The 16,901-nt window shown below is 50.6% G+C and overlaps 1 protein-coding gene across 1 annotated transcript; it reads left to right on the forward strand.

Annotated features, from left to right (window-relative positions):
* Positions 1 to 494: 494 nt before the first annotated feature.
* On the forward strand, positions 495 to 6,774 carry DUSP26 (dual specificity phosphatase 26). The gene is made up of 4 exons (XM_053901087.1): positions 495 to 803; positions 2,855 to 3,152; positions 4,617 to 4,831; positions 5,333 to 6,774. The coding sequence occupies exons 2-4, from the start codon at positions 2,932 to 2,934 to the stop codon at positions 5,530 to 5,532; spliced, it is 636 nt and encodes a 211-aa protein (XP_053757062.1). The 5' UTR covers positions 495 to 803; positions 2,855 to 2,931; the 3' UTR covers positions 5,533 to 6,774.
* The last annotated feature ends 10,127 nt before the right edge of the window (positions 6,775 to 16,901 follow it).

Raw genomic sequence — 16,901 nt, forward strand, 5'->3', positions numbered from 1 at the left:
GTGGCTAGCTGATAGAAATCCACCGTGCCCTTCTCCATGGTGTGGGGTCACTATCTAGAACAGTTAAGGACATGACCTTTGAGTGCCACTGCCAGGATTTGAAGCTCAGCTCAGCCCATAACTAGCATGTGGCCTGGGCAAATTACTTGGCCTCCCGGAGCCTCAGTCTCCTCTTCTCTAGCATGGGGACCTGATAATACTCTGTATCTCACAGACCGGTGGTGAGGACAAACGTAGTTACGTGAAACACGAGGTCTATAGTAAATGCTAATAAGGGCTACGGATCGGTGTCATTTATGACATGGTGCTCTTGATACGAAATGGACGAGCGAGGTGCACCATCATGTCTGTGTAATTAGTTAATGCTGCCAGGGGAGGAGCGGGTGTGTTTAAGGCGCTGTCTGGGACGACTTGTATAATGTCATCTTCAAGCAAAATGCCTTGTAATTGGCGCAGCTCCGAAAATACACGTCTGCTGGGGCGTGCACACCGGGCGGGGCTGTGGTCCGTGTCTGGTCTGCAAACACCCGCGGGCGAGCCCACGCTGCGCGTCCACTCGGACCGCTGGGTGTGAGGCTGTGTCTCTGCGTGTCACCGACACACACACACACACGCTGATATGAGCCCTGCTTCGACGTGCGTGTCATGGCTTAAAAATAGAGGCTAATCCGTCAGCCGGTCTCGCAGCGGCGGCGGGGGCGGCGGCGGCGGCGGCGGCGGCGGCGGGAGAGTCATGGCCGTGGGGCTGGCTGCGCCTGCGATCTGCCTCCGGGACTGAGACCCCGCGCCGCGCTCGCACCGAGGTACCGGACTGCGGGGGGGTGGTCGCCTCCCCGGCGCCGAGAGGCTAACGGCTCGAGGCTGGGGGCGGGGTGCGGGGCAGGGAGCGCCCAGGCAGGGGACGCTGGAGCAGAGGTGGCTAAGCACCCCCCCCACCCCACCCCCCACCCCCGGGCTGCCTCCCTGCTCCCTCAGCGCCTGGCTGTCTGGGCTGGCCGGGGCTCGGGCGACAGCCATGAACCTGTTACAACCGCCACGGCGGACGTGGGGGGAGGGGTGCCGCGGGCGAGGGCCCCTGGAAGCGGCTGATGGGATTGGAGAAGGCGGAGGGGCGTCCCCCCTCCCCGGGATGGAACGGGGCTTCTCCAGCCCCGGGGAGAATTCGAGTCCCACCGAGCTCTTCCCTACACCTGGTCTCCTTCCCGCTTCCTTTTTACCATTCAGCATCACACAGGCAGCAGAACCTGTTTGGAGAAACCGAGAAACCGTGGTTTGGGAATAAATTGATGGGGTCTTTAGGCCTAAGGAGACAAGGCAGATGATGATGATGGTGGTGGCGGTGGTTGTGGCTATAGTCCCATATTTCTGTGCTTCTTCAGCCCCAACCATTGCAAAATTCTCTCTCCCTGAACACCCTAAGATCCAGGCTCCCCTCAGCGGTCGTGATCCTAATGCCCCTGCTTCCTAAGGCCTGTAGGTACATTGTCTCCCCTGGCCTGGGGGAAAGGAGAGCTGGGGGGGGGGGGGGGGAGGGGGGGCCTGGCTGGCCATGAAGGATGGGTTCCCAGAGTGTATGCATGTCAAAGATGGCCTCTCCCTACCAGACTTTTGGTTGAGGTGTAGGGGGCAGAAGATCAAGAAGGGGGACCCTTGGGACCAGCCCACCATCACAGTGGGAGAGAAGGAGGAGGAAGAGGAGACGGGGTTTTGCCAAGTGGTCTCTCTGCCTGAAGGGCCCAGGAAGAGTCTCCAAGGCTGGCTCTCTCCCCCACGCTGCGCAGGCTTCCCCTTTCAGAAGGGCCAGCTGGCCAGAAGGGCCCTTTCAGAAGGGACAGAGCCCGAGGCACACATGCTAAGCCCCTCACTGCCAATCCCATGCCCTTCCTAGGGGTCACTTGACTCCAACAGCAACACAGATGGTCACTGCAGCCTCTGAGCTCCTGGGCCTGGCAGGATCCCTCATCCTTTCCCTGCCTCCCCCTTCTTCAACCCCCCAGCCTCCACCTCTCCCCAACACACCCAGACACACTACTCCAGCCTCGCTTGACTCAGAAATCCTCACATTAGAGATGAGGTTTAATCAATAATTTCTGTACGCTGATCGAAGGAGGGTGGTTTGTCTGTCGTGCACATAGATCGGCACCTTCTTCCATTAGCTCATGCATCCAGCAAGTGTTTTTCAAAAATGTACACTTCCTCTTCTTTGCTAATCCCCACTCACCCCGTCCCCCAACAGACACTTCCCATAGCACGCTTAGCTCTGAGGCAGTGATAGGGCAGCAGTGGGTTAAAGCAGCCCATCTCTCTGGCGCTGAGGAGACAGGCTTGGCATATGTCATGGCCCCAGCTGCTGCTGCCTTCCTGCTAATTCTCTCTGGGTGGGTCCAAAGCCACCCCTCATTCCCATCCCAGCTCCCTAAGCTCTCTGCCTGTGGCCCCAGGCAGATGAGACCCAGATTCAGGCTGGCAGGAGCTCCAGCAGTGGGCATGGCCACCCAAATATCAAATGTGTGTGTGTGTGTGTGTGTGTGTGTGTGTGTGTGTGTGTGTGTGTTTGTGTACGTGTGTTGGGCGTGGGGGTGGAGTGGCGGAGCAGAAAGCCAGCAGCTGGGCATCTCCCTTTCCCCGTAAACAAGGACATGTGACTCTCCCACCTCCTTGTGCGGCTGAGCCAAAGAGCAGAAAGGAGCTGCGGCAGCTTGAAGGAGAGAATAATTGTGGAGGTCCCCCTGCTAGGGCCAGGCTTCCCTTCCCTCCCTGAGGATCCTCTCCCCGGGGCCCAGTCCAGTTGGCAAGAAGGGGAGCCTCTGCCCTAGGCTCACTCAGGTGTGCCTCCCATCCGTTCCTCCTCCAGCAACAGCCACCTGGAGACGGACGCATCCTCACGGCAGCCGCCCCTGCAGCTGCCGCACGGTTTCTGCCACCTCTAAGATGTGCCCCGGTAACTGGCTCTGGGCGTCTATGACTTTTATGGCCCGCTTCTCCCGGAGTAGCTCAAGGTCTCCTGTTCGCACTAGAGGGGTCCTGGAAGAGATGCCGGCTGTTCAACATCCCTTCCTCAATGTCTTTGAGTTGGAGAGGCTCCTCTACACAGGCAAGACAGCCTGTAACCATGCCGATGAGGTCTGGCCAGGCCTCTACCTCGGAGACCAGTATGTACCTGGCAGCCCTGGGGTCACTGCTGAGCGTGTGTGTGTGTGTGTGTGTGTGTGTGTGTGTGTGTGTCTGTGTGTGTGCGCGCGCGCATATGCATGCAAGAAGGAAGGAGAAGGGTGGAGGGGAGGCGCTGACTCGTGTTGTGGGTTCCAGGTTGAGGACTGAGGGGTAGGGGTGCATGGACAGAGAGTGGAGGATTATGAAGATACCCAACTCTGGACAGAAAGTCTCTGTTCACATGATAATGTCATTGATTTAGCAAAATTAATTATTGAGTGCCAGTGCTACAAACCGGACATAATAGATGACTTCTCTGACCTTCCATCTATTGTGCTGTGATTCTGGGGGAAAAAAAAAAGGCAGGCAGTGGGAGCCAGGAAGTCGGTAGTAAGCTGAAGGGTTGACCAGACAAAGCCACGATGTGTGCAGAGGTTCTGGAAGATGGGGCCCATGGAGAGAAGAGCATCACGGGAAGAGTAGTCCTCCCCTCTCTCTCTCAAGGGCGTTACAGTGTACAAGGAGTTTTTCACATGCATTTTCTCTCTTGATCTTCACAACAGCCTTGTGAGGTAGGTACCACTATCCCCAGGTTACAGATGAGGAAACTGAAGCTCAGAGAAGTGGTGACTGGCCCAAGGTCACACGGGGCGTAAGTAGCAGAGCCAGGACTTGCAGGTTCAAGTTCAGTGCTCTTTCTACTTGAGGAGTTTGCACTGGACAGGGCATTTGCCCTGAGATATGGCCATGGTGCCTGAGAGGTGTCTACCACTGAGCTGAGGGGTGTGGGCCAGACGGACACCTGAAGGTGACATCATAAAACGGTAAATGTGGGCGTGGAGTAACTGGTGAAACATGAGAAGGTTCTGGGTGTCAAAGAGAGCGTAAGGTAACAGGGGAGCTAGGTGTGGGAGCAAGGGCCAGAATCACAGCACCTCAAGGTTACCAGGGAGGTTAAATGTGAGCTGGCCCAACAGCCCACCTGATGTCCAAATTCCCTCTGCCACATCCATGCCTCCACACTGACCTCCTCCCTCTGCTTGAATACCCCGGTGGCAGGAAAATCATTCTCTGCCAATGATTGAAAACCATTCAATCTTTCTTCAGCGTGATTCCATGGCTGGGACAGACTTCCTTACACAAAGTACAGATCCGGTGAATTCTTCCCATAGATCAAGTCAAACCCTGCCGCCTCAGAGCGCTCAATATTTTATCATGTTTGTTGTTCACCCACCCCGTAGTCTTCTCTTCCCCAGGCAGAACCTCCCCAGTGCTCTCAACCCTTGCTCAAGGACAAGACTCCGGGTCATTGCCCATCTTGGGTCCCCGCTCTGGGTCATCAGTAAGTAAGGCAGACGCATGGAGCCAATGACATTAGCTAGGCAGCAGCCAGGGGGGAGACGAGGGCTCCTCGCTCCAGAGCCTCGCTTCCCCACCCTCCCTTTAACCTCTACCCAATGCAGGGACATAGCTAACAACCGCCGGGAGCTCCGCCGCCTGGGCATCACCCACATCCTCAATGCCTCGCACAGCAGGTGGCGAGGGACGCCGGAGGCCTACGAGGGGCTGGGCATCCGCTACCTGGGTGTCGAGGCCCACGACTCGCCAGCCTTTGACATGAGCATCCACTTCCAGACGGCTGCTGATTTCATCCACCGGGCACTGAACCAGCCAGGAGGTAGGAGGGAAGAGAAGGGAGGAAAGAAACAATGGACATTAAGTTAGGGGAAAGCCCGAGGGTTCAAGTATGGAAGAGATTTTAATGACATGACCAAATGCTTAGCGTATAGTATCAAGAAAAGAAAAATGCCCTCAACTGTTTGCAAAAGGCAATGCATGAAAAGGAAGGAAGGAGATAATCCAAAATGTTAACAGAGTGGCGATGATAACGCACTCAGGAAATATCCCCTGGGTCCCCATTCTGGGCTAGACCCAGGCTTCCATCGGTGATGAGTGTCTCCCTGTGAGTTGCTGAGCTGAGCTGCTGTGTTGTCCATCTTATTCTGTCTGGGCCTCCCGGGGGGTCTTCGTTCTTCCCACCGCTAGTCTGCACCCCATCCCGTCTCCCCGCACCCCTCCTTACCTGTCTTCCTCCTCACCTGTCCCTGCAGCTCTCTCCCTAGCCTTCTCCACCCCCCACCAACAGCCCCACAGCTGCCTCGTGTGTATGTCCTCGCAGGGAGGATCCTGGTGCACTGTGCCGTGGGCGTGAGCCGGTCCGCCACACTGGTCCTGGCCTACCTCATGCTGTACCACCACCTGACCCTCGTGGAGGCCATCAAGAAAGTCAAGGACCACCGAGGCATCATCCCCAACCGGGGCTTCTTGAGGCAGCTCCTGGCCCTGGACCGCAGGCTGCGGCAGGGTCTGGAGGCATGAGGGGAGAGGAAAGGAAGTCAGGCCAGGTGCATGGGTCCCTGGCTTCCAGCTGGAGGGAGGAGGCCCAGATGTCCCACCGTCCCCTGTAGGCGGGAGAGCGACAGGGCTGAGGCTGCCACCACTGCTGCTATTTGCTGGGAGGGAATGGGGAGTGAGGTCGGGTGATGTGCTGGGCGCCCAGGAGGGAGCTGACCAGAGAAGGAAGCAGCTATGGTGTAGGTAGATGGCAGTCCTGGGATTCAGACACCCTGGATTCCAGCCAGGCTGCTCGCAGTGACCCAGAGCCCCTTCCCCCCATTGTGCCCAAGTGTCCCCCCTCACTCCCTTATCGAAACAAAAGTGCCATCTCTGCCCCATGCCTGCGCAGGGAGTCGGGGATGCCACAGGCACGAACGTGATGGTGTCCCCTTGTGTGTAGATGGTGGTGTAGAGACAGACGGTGCAGAGAGGGTGTGAAAAGCTGTGAGACCAGAGGGAGAAACCCACAGACGTGTTACTCCAAGCACAGGAAGAGGAAGTGTGGGAGGATTGGCGCTGTGCCCGTGGGCGCTGGCTGCGGCCAGAAGCTGCAGAAGGGCATGGCTGGGAGTCTTTAGAGTGTCGCTCACTTGCTGGCTGCAGGTGTCTCCGGGAGAAATAAAGACGGTGGACAAGAGAAGAGCCTTGTGAAGTCATTGACAGCTCGTAGGGGCTCCCCACCTCCCTTCTGGGAGCCCCCGTCTTGCTGGAGATAGCCACAGTTCCTGACTCCCTCACAGTGGTCATAAACCCCCAGTAGTTCTTAGGGATGGTTTCTTTTCTCTCAAGTCCCATTTTACGTGGGCCACAAGCGAAATCTTGAATTGTTATTTCCCTCCATGTCCACACAGGGGCAGCAGAGGACCAAAAACTTCAGGCTTGCAACCAGTTGGTGTAGCTGCTGGCCGGGCATGCCCTCCTCCGACTGCCAAGCTTAACATAGGTCCCTATTCCCAAACTCAGGGGTGTGGGAAATAATACCTTCGTTTTCAAACATTTCTCATTTCTCTATCAAGTCCCCATCGTGATGGGATCGAATACCCATGTTAAATCAACCCCAGCCTTAAATCCTACATTCAGGGGTTCGGGTTTTGCCTGGTTACCAAGGAGTTGGAGGAGAGGGAAGGAGGCTTGAGGTGATTGCTTCTTCTTGTAATCTTTCCAGGTTTGCCTCATTAGAGTGTAACAACGTCTCCTTAGTAAACTGATAAAAATATAGACTCACCCACCAGAGAGAATAGTATGGTCTTTCTGTTCTCCCAGCTGCCAAACTGCCAGCTCCCACGTCCCTCCTTTTAAAAAAGACAAGTTCCCAGAGCAGAATATCTGCATGAGTAGAAGGAGACAGAAGAGAAAGTGAAAAATGCAGGGAAGAGAAATCGCTCAATATGCCTGAAGAGCATATCTTACCCCAAAGTATAGAAACAGAATCTCAAAGCTGGAAGGTACCTTCCTAAATACTCCATTTCCAGCCTCCAACAAGGCATAAATAAATCGCCTGTTTAAAGTCTTTCGTGATCATCATCAGGCACTTGCTTCGACACCTTGGACACCTTTGATAGCTTCCACCCCATTTTACTAGCTCTCGACATGAAAAGGCTCTGATACTGTGCCTGCGTCACACAGTCCTGCTACAGTGGTAGTGAGATGAAGCCAAAAGTTCTGGCAGCCTGGGCTCCGTGGCTCGGAGGGCCTTTGGGCAAGTCGCTTTGTCTCTTCCCCACCTACTCACAGGCCATAGTTCTGTCTGCTTCCACGGAGTTGCTCCGGGCATTTGATTAGATATGCAATACAAAGCTTGGAGCCCAGTCAGCATTTAATAAGTGTTCTTTCTCTTGCTGCGTCCCTCCCCGCGATTTGAAGCCAGCTCTCTGGTTCTCCTGTGTCCTCTTACTTTCCACCGAGCAGCTCTGATTGTTTCCAAGAGTGCATTTGTCATGAGTTTCCTCCCCAGCCTTGCCACCGGAGGCATCTGATTGTGGCAACCAGCGCTGGTCTCTGTGCGTGAAGCTACACCTAGACGACAGGAGACCAGCAGGACCTAGTAGCTGGGACCTCAAATTTCTATTACCGTTGAGGGTCAAATTATTCTAAGGGGCAGAGTGAGGTCTTCCTTAGGAATGTGGATTCTAATCCAAATGCATCGAATCCCTGTCAGAACTAGGTGCAGGAGGACTCAAGAGTAAGTACAAATAACCCAGAAGTAACGCAGGCTCTCAGAAGGACTGTCAGTGTGACCTGACCAGTACAAAGTACGGTAGAGCTGGGACACCCCCCCCCCCGTTTTAGTCTAGTAGATAGATTACTCTTGAGGTAACCGCAGCCTCGGCTGTATTCCTGCAGGCTGAATCTGCCTCCCGTAAATCCCCTGGAATTTTTTCAAGCTGAACAACTTGAGAATTTATTTCTAACTTCTGGTAGAAAAGGATAGTTACTAAAGTATATTTGACCAAAGATGATCTTCACAGAGGAGGTGGCATATTTTTATCATTTAACAAAGCCATGCTTTGCTTTGCTTAGGGAGTCTTCTGCCTTTGCAGATATTAAGACACCAGCTCATTTAATCCCCATAAAACCCCTGCGAAAGGTGTCATTGGCATTGCTGAAGAACAGGGAAATTGAGGTGAAATACTGTTCCCAAGGGCACACAAGCAGTAAATGTAAGCGTTAGGATTCAAACCTGGCGCTCTGGCCCCAGAAGCTGTGTGTGTGATCATCCTGCTTCTACGCCTTTGGTCCCTAACTCCACCATTTAAGGTGTGTGTGTGTGTGTGTGTGTGTGTGTGTGTGTGTGTGTGTGTGTGTGTGTTGTGGGCCTATATGGTTGCAGGGAGAGAAGAGGCTGGCTACAGCCTGGCTGTTACACAGAAAGAATCAGTGCTCTCTTCCCAAGGGGCTGGCGATGTCTGCTGTCACAGCTGGGTCTTGTGCCACCTGCCAGAACCGACGTTGAACGTCCAGTCTCCCTAATCCTCTTCTTGGAAGAAGTTGACCATTTGAACCCAAGCAAAGGGGAAATGCACAGGAATAAGTGAGCCCTTGTTAGATTCAGCCTGTGCTTCCAGCCGGCTGGGCCTCGCCCCTCGGGAGCTGCGGCCCCAGTCAATCGTGTAATCCTGCTGCGCTCCTGCCCTTGCCGCCTCCAGCCTTGGCCTGTGCGATGTTGACTCAAGCCCTTGTGGCGAGCCCCAGAGCCTGGGCTGCCTCTGGAGAGAAGGAGGAATGTTTGCCCAGTCCGTCACCCCTGTAACTAATCCCAGTTGAGAAGCTCCACAGGGAGAGGAGCTAAGAGAGAACGGCTGCTCTGAGCCCCTACGTAGCAGATGGATCTGCAACCAGACAGGCGGCTGAGAACTGTGTCTGCCGCATGGAGAGGGCTGGGCCCGGCTGGCTGCGCAGAAAGGCCTCCGCCAGAACAGGGTCTTACACAGAAGGAAGCCTGGCCGGGGAGAACGAATCTGGTTGAGAAGAAAGACAAACCCGAGGCGCCTGGGTGGCTCAGTCCCTTAGGCGTCCGGCTTCGGCTCAGGTCATGATCTCACAGTTTGTGGGTTCGAGCCCCGCGTCGGGCTCTGTGCTGACAGCTCAGTGCCTGGAGCTTGCATCCGATTCTGTGTTGTCCCTCTCTCTCTGCCCCTCTCCTGCTCATGCTCTGTCTCTGTCTCTGTCTGTCTCTCTCTCTCTCTCTCTCTCTCTCTCAAAACTGAATAAACGGTAAAAAAAAAAATAATAATAATAAATAAACAAATAAATAAAAACAAAAGGGAAGGAAGGGAGAAAGAGAGAGGAAAGGAAGGAAGAAAGAAGGAAGGAGGGAGGGAGGGATCCAGTTCATCATAGATTCCTCTCCCTAGAGCTTTTTTTGAAGATGGAGCAAAGATCCAAACGTTTAGGGAAGAGCCATGTTCATACCCTAATCCCTGGATCCTATGAAAATGTTACCTCATGTGGCAAAAGGGATTTTGCAGAGGTGATTAAAATACAACTTTGGGGGTGCCTGGCACAGTTGATGGAGGACGCAACTCTTGCTCTTGGGGTGGTGAGTTTGATCCCCATGTCGGGTGTAGAAATTACTTAAATAAATTTAAAAAAAAAACCCAAAACTTTAAACTATAACCTTGCATGGGGAAATAACACTGGACTGTCTGGTGGGCCCCATGAACCCTGAAAATCAGAGAACCTCTTCACACTGTGGTGAGAGATTTGACATGGGGGCTGAACCTTCATTGCTGGCTTAGAAGACAAGGAAGGAGGCTGTGAACAAAGGAAGGCAGCTGGCTTCTAGAAGTGGGAAAAGGCAAGAAAACAGATTCTCCCCTGATCCTCCAGAAGAGAACACCGCCCTGCTGACAGGGCTTGATTTTAGCCCAGCGAGACCCATGCCAGACTTCTGATCTACAAAACTATAAGATAATAAATTCTCATTGGTTAAGCCATTCACTTTGTGGTGATTTGTTACAACAGCAATGAGAAACGAATATCAGCCCCTCAATTCTCCATGAAGACCTTTCCACGTGAGCATCTAACCACTGGTTCCAAATGCTGAGACTAATCTCCAGTATGTTTTTTTGTTGTTGTTTTGTTTTGTTTCAGCTGAGAGCTGGTGACACACTGTAGGGGGAGAAAGATTCATTTGGGAAGGGCTTTACATCAGGGGTAGCAAACTGGCAGCCTGACACATAAATTTACTAGCAGAGGGTATCTCATGATCTGTGCAACGGTTCCACGCCTGGGATTTCTAGTTCCTCCTAAACTTTTGAAAGGAACAGTGAACCTACATTTTCACATGACAATGGTGAGTAGGGGCTGTCCCGTTGGGATGAAGTAATACCTGCTCTCCAGGTCCTCACTCCCCATCACTATGTTCTTACACTGAGCCTGCTTCATTCAAGATCATTTGCCTACACACATGCGCCCCCAATATTTAGAGCAGCGCTTTCAACAATAACCAAATTATGGAAAGAGCCCAAATGTCCACCAACTGAGGAATGGATAAAGAAGAAGTGGTATATTACTCGGCAATCAAAAAGAATGAAATCTTGGCCATTTGCAACAACGTGGATGGAACTGGAGGATATTATGCCAAGCGAAATAAGTCAGTCAGAGAAACACAGATATCATATGTTTTCACTCATATGTGGAATTTGAGAAACTTAACAGAAGACCATGGGGGAAGGGAAGGGGAAAAAACAGTTTCAAACAGAGAGGGAGGCAAACCATAAGGGACTGTTATACAGAGAACAAACTGAGTGTTGATGGGGGCAGGTGGGGGAGAGAAGAAAATGGGTGATGGGCATTGAGGAGGGCACTTGTTGGGATGGGCACCGGCTGTTGTGTGCAAGCGATGAATCATGGGAATCTACTCCTAAAGCCAAGAGCACGTTAGCTAACTTGATAATAAATCATATTTAAAAAAAAAAAAAAAAAAGATCATTTGCCTACAGCCCCTGTGGTAAATCAACCCTATCATGGTGTCTTAATATCTTACCAAGAAATGTGAGATATTCCTTATCCTAAGAAGCCCAGAGAAGTCCATTTTGCCTCATTTTTTCCCAATCTCCACCTCGACCCCTGCCATTCTTGGACTGTTCTGCTCGTGGGCAGTGGTCACTAGCCTGCGAAATGGCCTAGGATTGTTCCCTTGATTTGGCAGACATTTAAGTCCTCTGCCAAACTCTCATTTAAGCGTCTGGAAGCAGCCTGGGAGAACGTGGCTAGTACAGCCCGTCCCTCAGGAAGATCCCTTGGAAGCCAGTGGGGAGAATTTGAAAGTGACCTCGGGAAGCAAGGAGAGGAATGTTTATCAGCGACGTTCTGATGGTCTGCAGACTAAAAGAAAAGGACTCTTGTCCTCCTAGGCGACTTTCCTGGAGGCGGTTTGTACAGTTGAGAATTGAGGGGAGAGGCCTCTCCCTGCTAGTCTCTGGAGTTCCCTCACAAACTCGGTCAGGGCTGGGCAAGTCCACATTCACCACCTATGACCTTGGCAGAGCCTGAGTTCTTAATCCCAGTTGAAGCCAAAAATAGCCCAAAAAAGGCCGAGGCGAGAGGGGTGGTAGAAATATTAACCTGGGAGGAAGACAGGGTCAGCTTCAAGAATTTCCACATCCCCACCTGTGGGACTGAACACAAGGGTAAGGTGTATCGGCAACTTAGAGCACTCCTTCCCAGCTGCACAGCACCTTGGCCCCCGGCCCAGGGATGGGAGGACGCTCACTCACATTAGGAGAAAGGAGAGATGCGCCACGAGATCAGGAAAGGGTTAAAAGGAAGTGAGGAGAGGCCGGACACCTGGAGCAAAGGCTCAGGTAACCTCTGCCAAAAACACATGCATGTACAGCAAACTCCCAGCTGCCAAACAAGACAAGGCTGTGCGATCCGGCCCAGCTCAGGACACACAGGTGAATGATCACAACCTCAAAAATACCAGAAGTGGAGGGAATCCAGGAGAATCTCTCATTCTGTGACTTTTCTGACCCTGCCTCACAGAGCCCTGGCATTTCAAATAGCTTTTCATGGGGCCATCGATGGGGAGCAGGTGCAGGAAGAGAAACCCTATGGTGATTCAAACAGAGCAGATCTGTTTTTATTTCCTTATGTATGCAGTTTCCATTTTTAAATATTATTTAATAGGGCTGTCTGGGTGGCTCGATCAGTTGAATGTCCGACTCTTGATTTCTGCTTGGGTCATGATCCCAAGATGACGGGATCTAGCCCTGCATGGGGCTCCATGCTGAGCATGAAGCCTGCTTAAGATTCTCTCTCTGCTCCTCTTCCCTGCTTTCATGATCTCTCTCTCTCGGAAAAAAAAAAAAAAAAAAAAAAAAAAAAAATATATATATATATATATATATATATATACACACACACACATATATATGTAATAAAAAGATTCTGCTCAAAAAAAAGGTTTGTAATCCACCAATCACTTTATTTTTTGTTTTTATTTTTTGATGTCTAGTTATTTTTGAGACAGAGTGCAAGCAGGGGAGGGGCAGAGGGAGAGGGAGACACAGAATACAAAGCAGGCTCCAGGCTCCAGGCTCTGAGCTGTCAGCACAGAGCCTGACCCCAGGCTCAGATTCACAAACCAGGAGATCATGATCTGAGTCGAAGTCAGATGCTTAACCAACTGATTCTTCATTTTATAAAGGAGAAAGCAGCCCTGGAGAGGTAACTAACCGAAGTCTCAGAGAGGACACAAACACCAGGACTTGGGTAGGGAGACACTACTCACAGACCATTCTCCACCTCTTCCTGTTATTAACAGAACCATCCTGAGCTTCAGCAGGACTCATGACTGTCCATCTAGAGACTCCATTTCCCAACATCCTTTGCAGATAGCTGGAACCATGTGACTAAGTTCTCACCAATGGAATGGGAACAAGAGTAATGCTCCATTTCTTACAGAGAAGACTCCGTCCCCCCACTCTTTCATACCTTCCCTTGGGGTTGAAACATAAGACACGTAGCTGGCAAGCCAGCCTCTAATGTATGAACAAGGAACACATCTCAGGATGAGCCAAGTAGCAAGAGAAAAGAGCCTGAGTCTCTGGATGGCTTTGTGAAGCAGAACTACCTCCTTGCCTTGTACCTCCTTTTCTTGGAATATTTACAAGACAGAAATAAACTAGAGTCTTTTGAGGCTCTGCATTTTTATGTCTCATTGTTACAATAACTGGCCGATTTATCTTTTGTTAAATAGCACGTTACCTCCCCCAAACTCAGTGGCTTCAAACAACAAACGTTTGTTGTCTCATCATTTCTGCGGGTCAGGAATTCAGGGGCAGTTTAACTGTGTGGTTTTGTCCCAGGGTCTCTCCTGCGGTTTGCAGCCAGGGTGCTGGCAAGCCCTGCAGTCACTTGACGTTTGACTAAAGCAAAAATATCTCCTTCCAAGTTCATTCCCATGGCTGTTATCAGAGACCTTCATTCCTTACCACACCGCTTTTGCATAGGTGACTGTCTTTTTGTTTGTTTGTTTTAGTTTATTTATTTTGAGAGAGAGTGTGGGGTGGGGGGAAAAGAGAGAGAATCCCAAGCAGACTCTGCGCTGTCAGACGCGGGGCTCAAACTCACAAACCGTGAGATCATGACCTGAGCCCAAGTGGGACACTTAACCGACCGGGCCACCCAGGCACCCTGAGTGTCTTTGAAGGAAACTGCAGTACACTATTACGACCCAATCTCCAAAGTCAAGGGTGGTCACTTGTGCTTCATTCTACTTGTTAGAAGGTCCACAAGCCCAGCACCATCTCAAGAGAGTGGTAACCAGGCCCCACCTCTTCCGGGGAGGAGCATTCAAGAATTTGGGGACATACTTTGGAAACCACCACAAAGACCCAGCGTGTGTCCTAATTAATACACGAGACGTACTGGCTGTTTGGTCCAATGCTGCTCCTCAGCCATGATACTTCATGATGTAGTTTGGTGGTGATAAGAATGAGCATTTACCGGGGGCTTGAGAATTGAGGGGAGAGGCCTCTCCCTGCTAGTCTCTGGAGTTATTTTGTTCTGTCATATGCCAAGCATTTATCGAATGTTGTTACTCATGTGACCCTCTGTGGTAGATTCTGCTACAAGGTGAGGAATTGAGGTGAGGAACTGAGGTGAGAGCTAAACCTTCTCTCTCTCTCTCCCTCTCTCTCTCTCTCAACAATAAATAAACATTAAAAATTTTTTTTAATTTTTTAACGTTTATTATTGAGAGACAGAGAGAGACAGAGCATGAGCATGGGAAGGGCAGAGAGAGAGGGGGACACAGAATCCGAAGCAGGCTCCAGGCTCTGAGCTGTCAGCACAGAGCCCGACGTGGGGCTCGAACTCACAAACCTCGAGATCATGACCTGAGCCGAAGTCGGGCGCTTAACCAACTGAGCCACCCAGGCGCCCCAACATTAAAAAAATTTTTTTGAAAGAAATAAAAGTTTGGGGAAATGTGGGGTGCCTGGGTGGCTCAATCGGTTGAGCAACAAACTCTTAATTTTCACTCAGGTCATAATCTCACAGTTGTGGGATGGAGCCCTGCCTGGGGCCCTGAGTCAGGCTCTGAGCTAGGCATGGAGGCTGCTTAGGATTCTCTCTCTCCCTCTCCCTCTCTCTTCCACTCTCTCTCAAGAAAAGAAAAATTGGGGGAAATGTCTAACTTTGCCTAATTTTGAAGTATGTTGTGTTCATTTGGGCTGAATTATCACTTTTTAAATTTGTATTTATTTATGTATTTTGAGAGAGAAAAAGAGTGAGTGAGAGCACAGGGGAGGGGCAGAGAGAGATGGAGAGAGAAAATCTCAAGCAGGCTTTGCATCGTCAGTGCAGAGCCTGACACAGGGCTCAGTCTCATGAACTGAGAGATCACGACCTGAGCCGAAATCAAGAGTCAGGTGCCCAACCCACCAAGCCACACAGGTGACCCAATGATCACTTTTTAATTATCAGCATGGTTAGTGTTCTCTTCCAGACCTTAGGGCTGGATCAGGAGGACCACAGAAGAGAGACTCCCTTACTGAAGGCGAAATGGGACGGTCAAGTTTTCTGGCCCCATGCTCCTCCATAGAATGAGCTGTCTCTCCCCGAAGTGGTTCTGTAATGCTTGCAAGGCCTTAAAATAGGGGAACATGGGGTGTCTAAGAGGATGCTGGGGTAGGGAGGTAGGAATGAAGAGAATCTCCGGCTCCTTAAACGTTTTCCTGGAGGCTTAGTATTACCTTTCCCTCTTTCCACGGGAGATTTAGAAACATAATTCTACTTCAGCTTTCTCAAGTAACTTTGAATATATAATCCATCATCTTCTTTACTGTTTCAGTGTCTTCCTCCATAAAGTAACCAGATATATCTTCCTGACTCACAAGAGGCTAGGGGTCTGAATGCTCTGGATGGGGAAGTAGGGGTAAGTTACCTAAATTGTATTCACATGATGTGGGAAATCAGCTTGTCTTTGGTAAGACCTTCAGTCTAGAAAATGCTGGGAGACTGAACTAATCTTTTCAAGGATGTGTAAGACCAAAGCCTTTCAACCTGTATCTCTCAATCTAAGCCATCATCCGAGGCACAGCCCTCCTGGCCATCCCCAGGAGGGGTGAGGGTGAGAGGAGACTGGGAAGGGATGCATTGGGCTTCCCAAATTTGAGTCCTTTAGTGCCTCTGGAGATCTTACTGAATGCTTAAAATATCAGGCTTAAAACATAAGTTGTTATAGAACATTCTGATGACTGTAATCATGGCCCTTATAGGTGTGACCTCAGATGGTCACTGTCCTGATAGACCAGGTCTTTCCCCATGAGAACTTGTGCTGTTCCTACCTTCAAGGTGTCTTCCCACTTTGGGGCTCTTTAAGAAGGGTGGGGAGAGGAGACATTCCTCACTTCTTGTCAATTTTTCCGTCAAAGTTGGAAAATCTGTGCCCTACAGGGACCAACACATAGCAGGAACTCAATGCAGTCAGGCTCACCTATCGACACCTTCCCCTTGAGCCAATGTATAGAAAGAATTCTTGCATAATAATTATACACATTTTTAAATCATCAACACTGTCTGGAACATAGCTTAAATTGTATGGTAATTGATACACATGCTCGCACATACATCTATTCCAAAAGTACTTAGTGAACCAGACACTGGTCCTACAAAAGTGGTTCCTGCCCTTGAAAAATCTCTTTCAAGGAGGGCTCCCGTGAAGGGCTCAAATTTAGGAAATCACTGGAATTATCCCAATAATCCCACAATAGACCACATTTTACATGAGGTGAAAGAAATGCAGAGAGGGACAATGACAGTGGTGAGCCACCGAAGAGATGTATTTTCAGCTGAATCTTACAAAATGTCAGGCACAGAAAGAAAAAGGGCATTCAAACATAAGTGATGCCGTGTACAAAATCACAGTCAAGAAAGAATGTCCTATGTTTAGGGGACAACAGCAATAGCTTTGTGGCTGATGAATAGCATGTGAGCAAGAGAGTATTTGGCATTAGGAAGACAGGCAAAGGCCGGACTGAAACCATCTGAATGCCATACTCTACAATTTGACTTTACCCAGTAAGTAATGGGTACCAATAAAGGTTATCAAGCAAGAGAAGTAAAGGAGCAGATTTACATTTTAGGAAGATAACTCTGGGCCCAGCAGAGAGGACAGATTTGAGAGTGAGATCAGAGCATTATTTCTTTCAGCATAATTGCTTGAGAATTTGGCTGAGGAGGGCTGGGGGAAGGTGGAGACAAAGCATTCTGGAGCCCACCCTTTAACTACTGAATCAGAATCTCTGGGCTCCAGGCCTGGGAGTCTGTATATGTAACATCTCTAACATAAGTGATTCCTGTGGGCTCTAAAGTCTGGGGCAGAGACTGGAGTCAAAGAG

This window comes from Panthera pardus, unplaced genomic scaffold (genome assembly GCF_024362965.1).
Source record: "Panthera pardus isolate Hobbes unplaced genomic scaffold, ASM2436296v1 HiC_scaffold_13, whole genome shotgun sequence".
Taxonomy (NCBI): domain Eukaryota; kingdom Metazoa; phylum Chordata; class Mammalia; order Carnivora; family Felidae; genus Panthera; species Panthera pardus.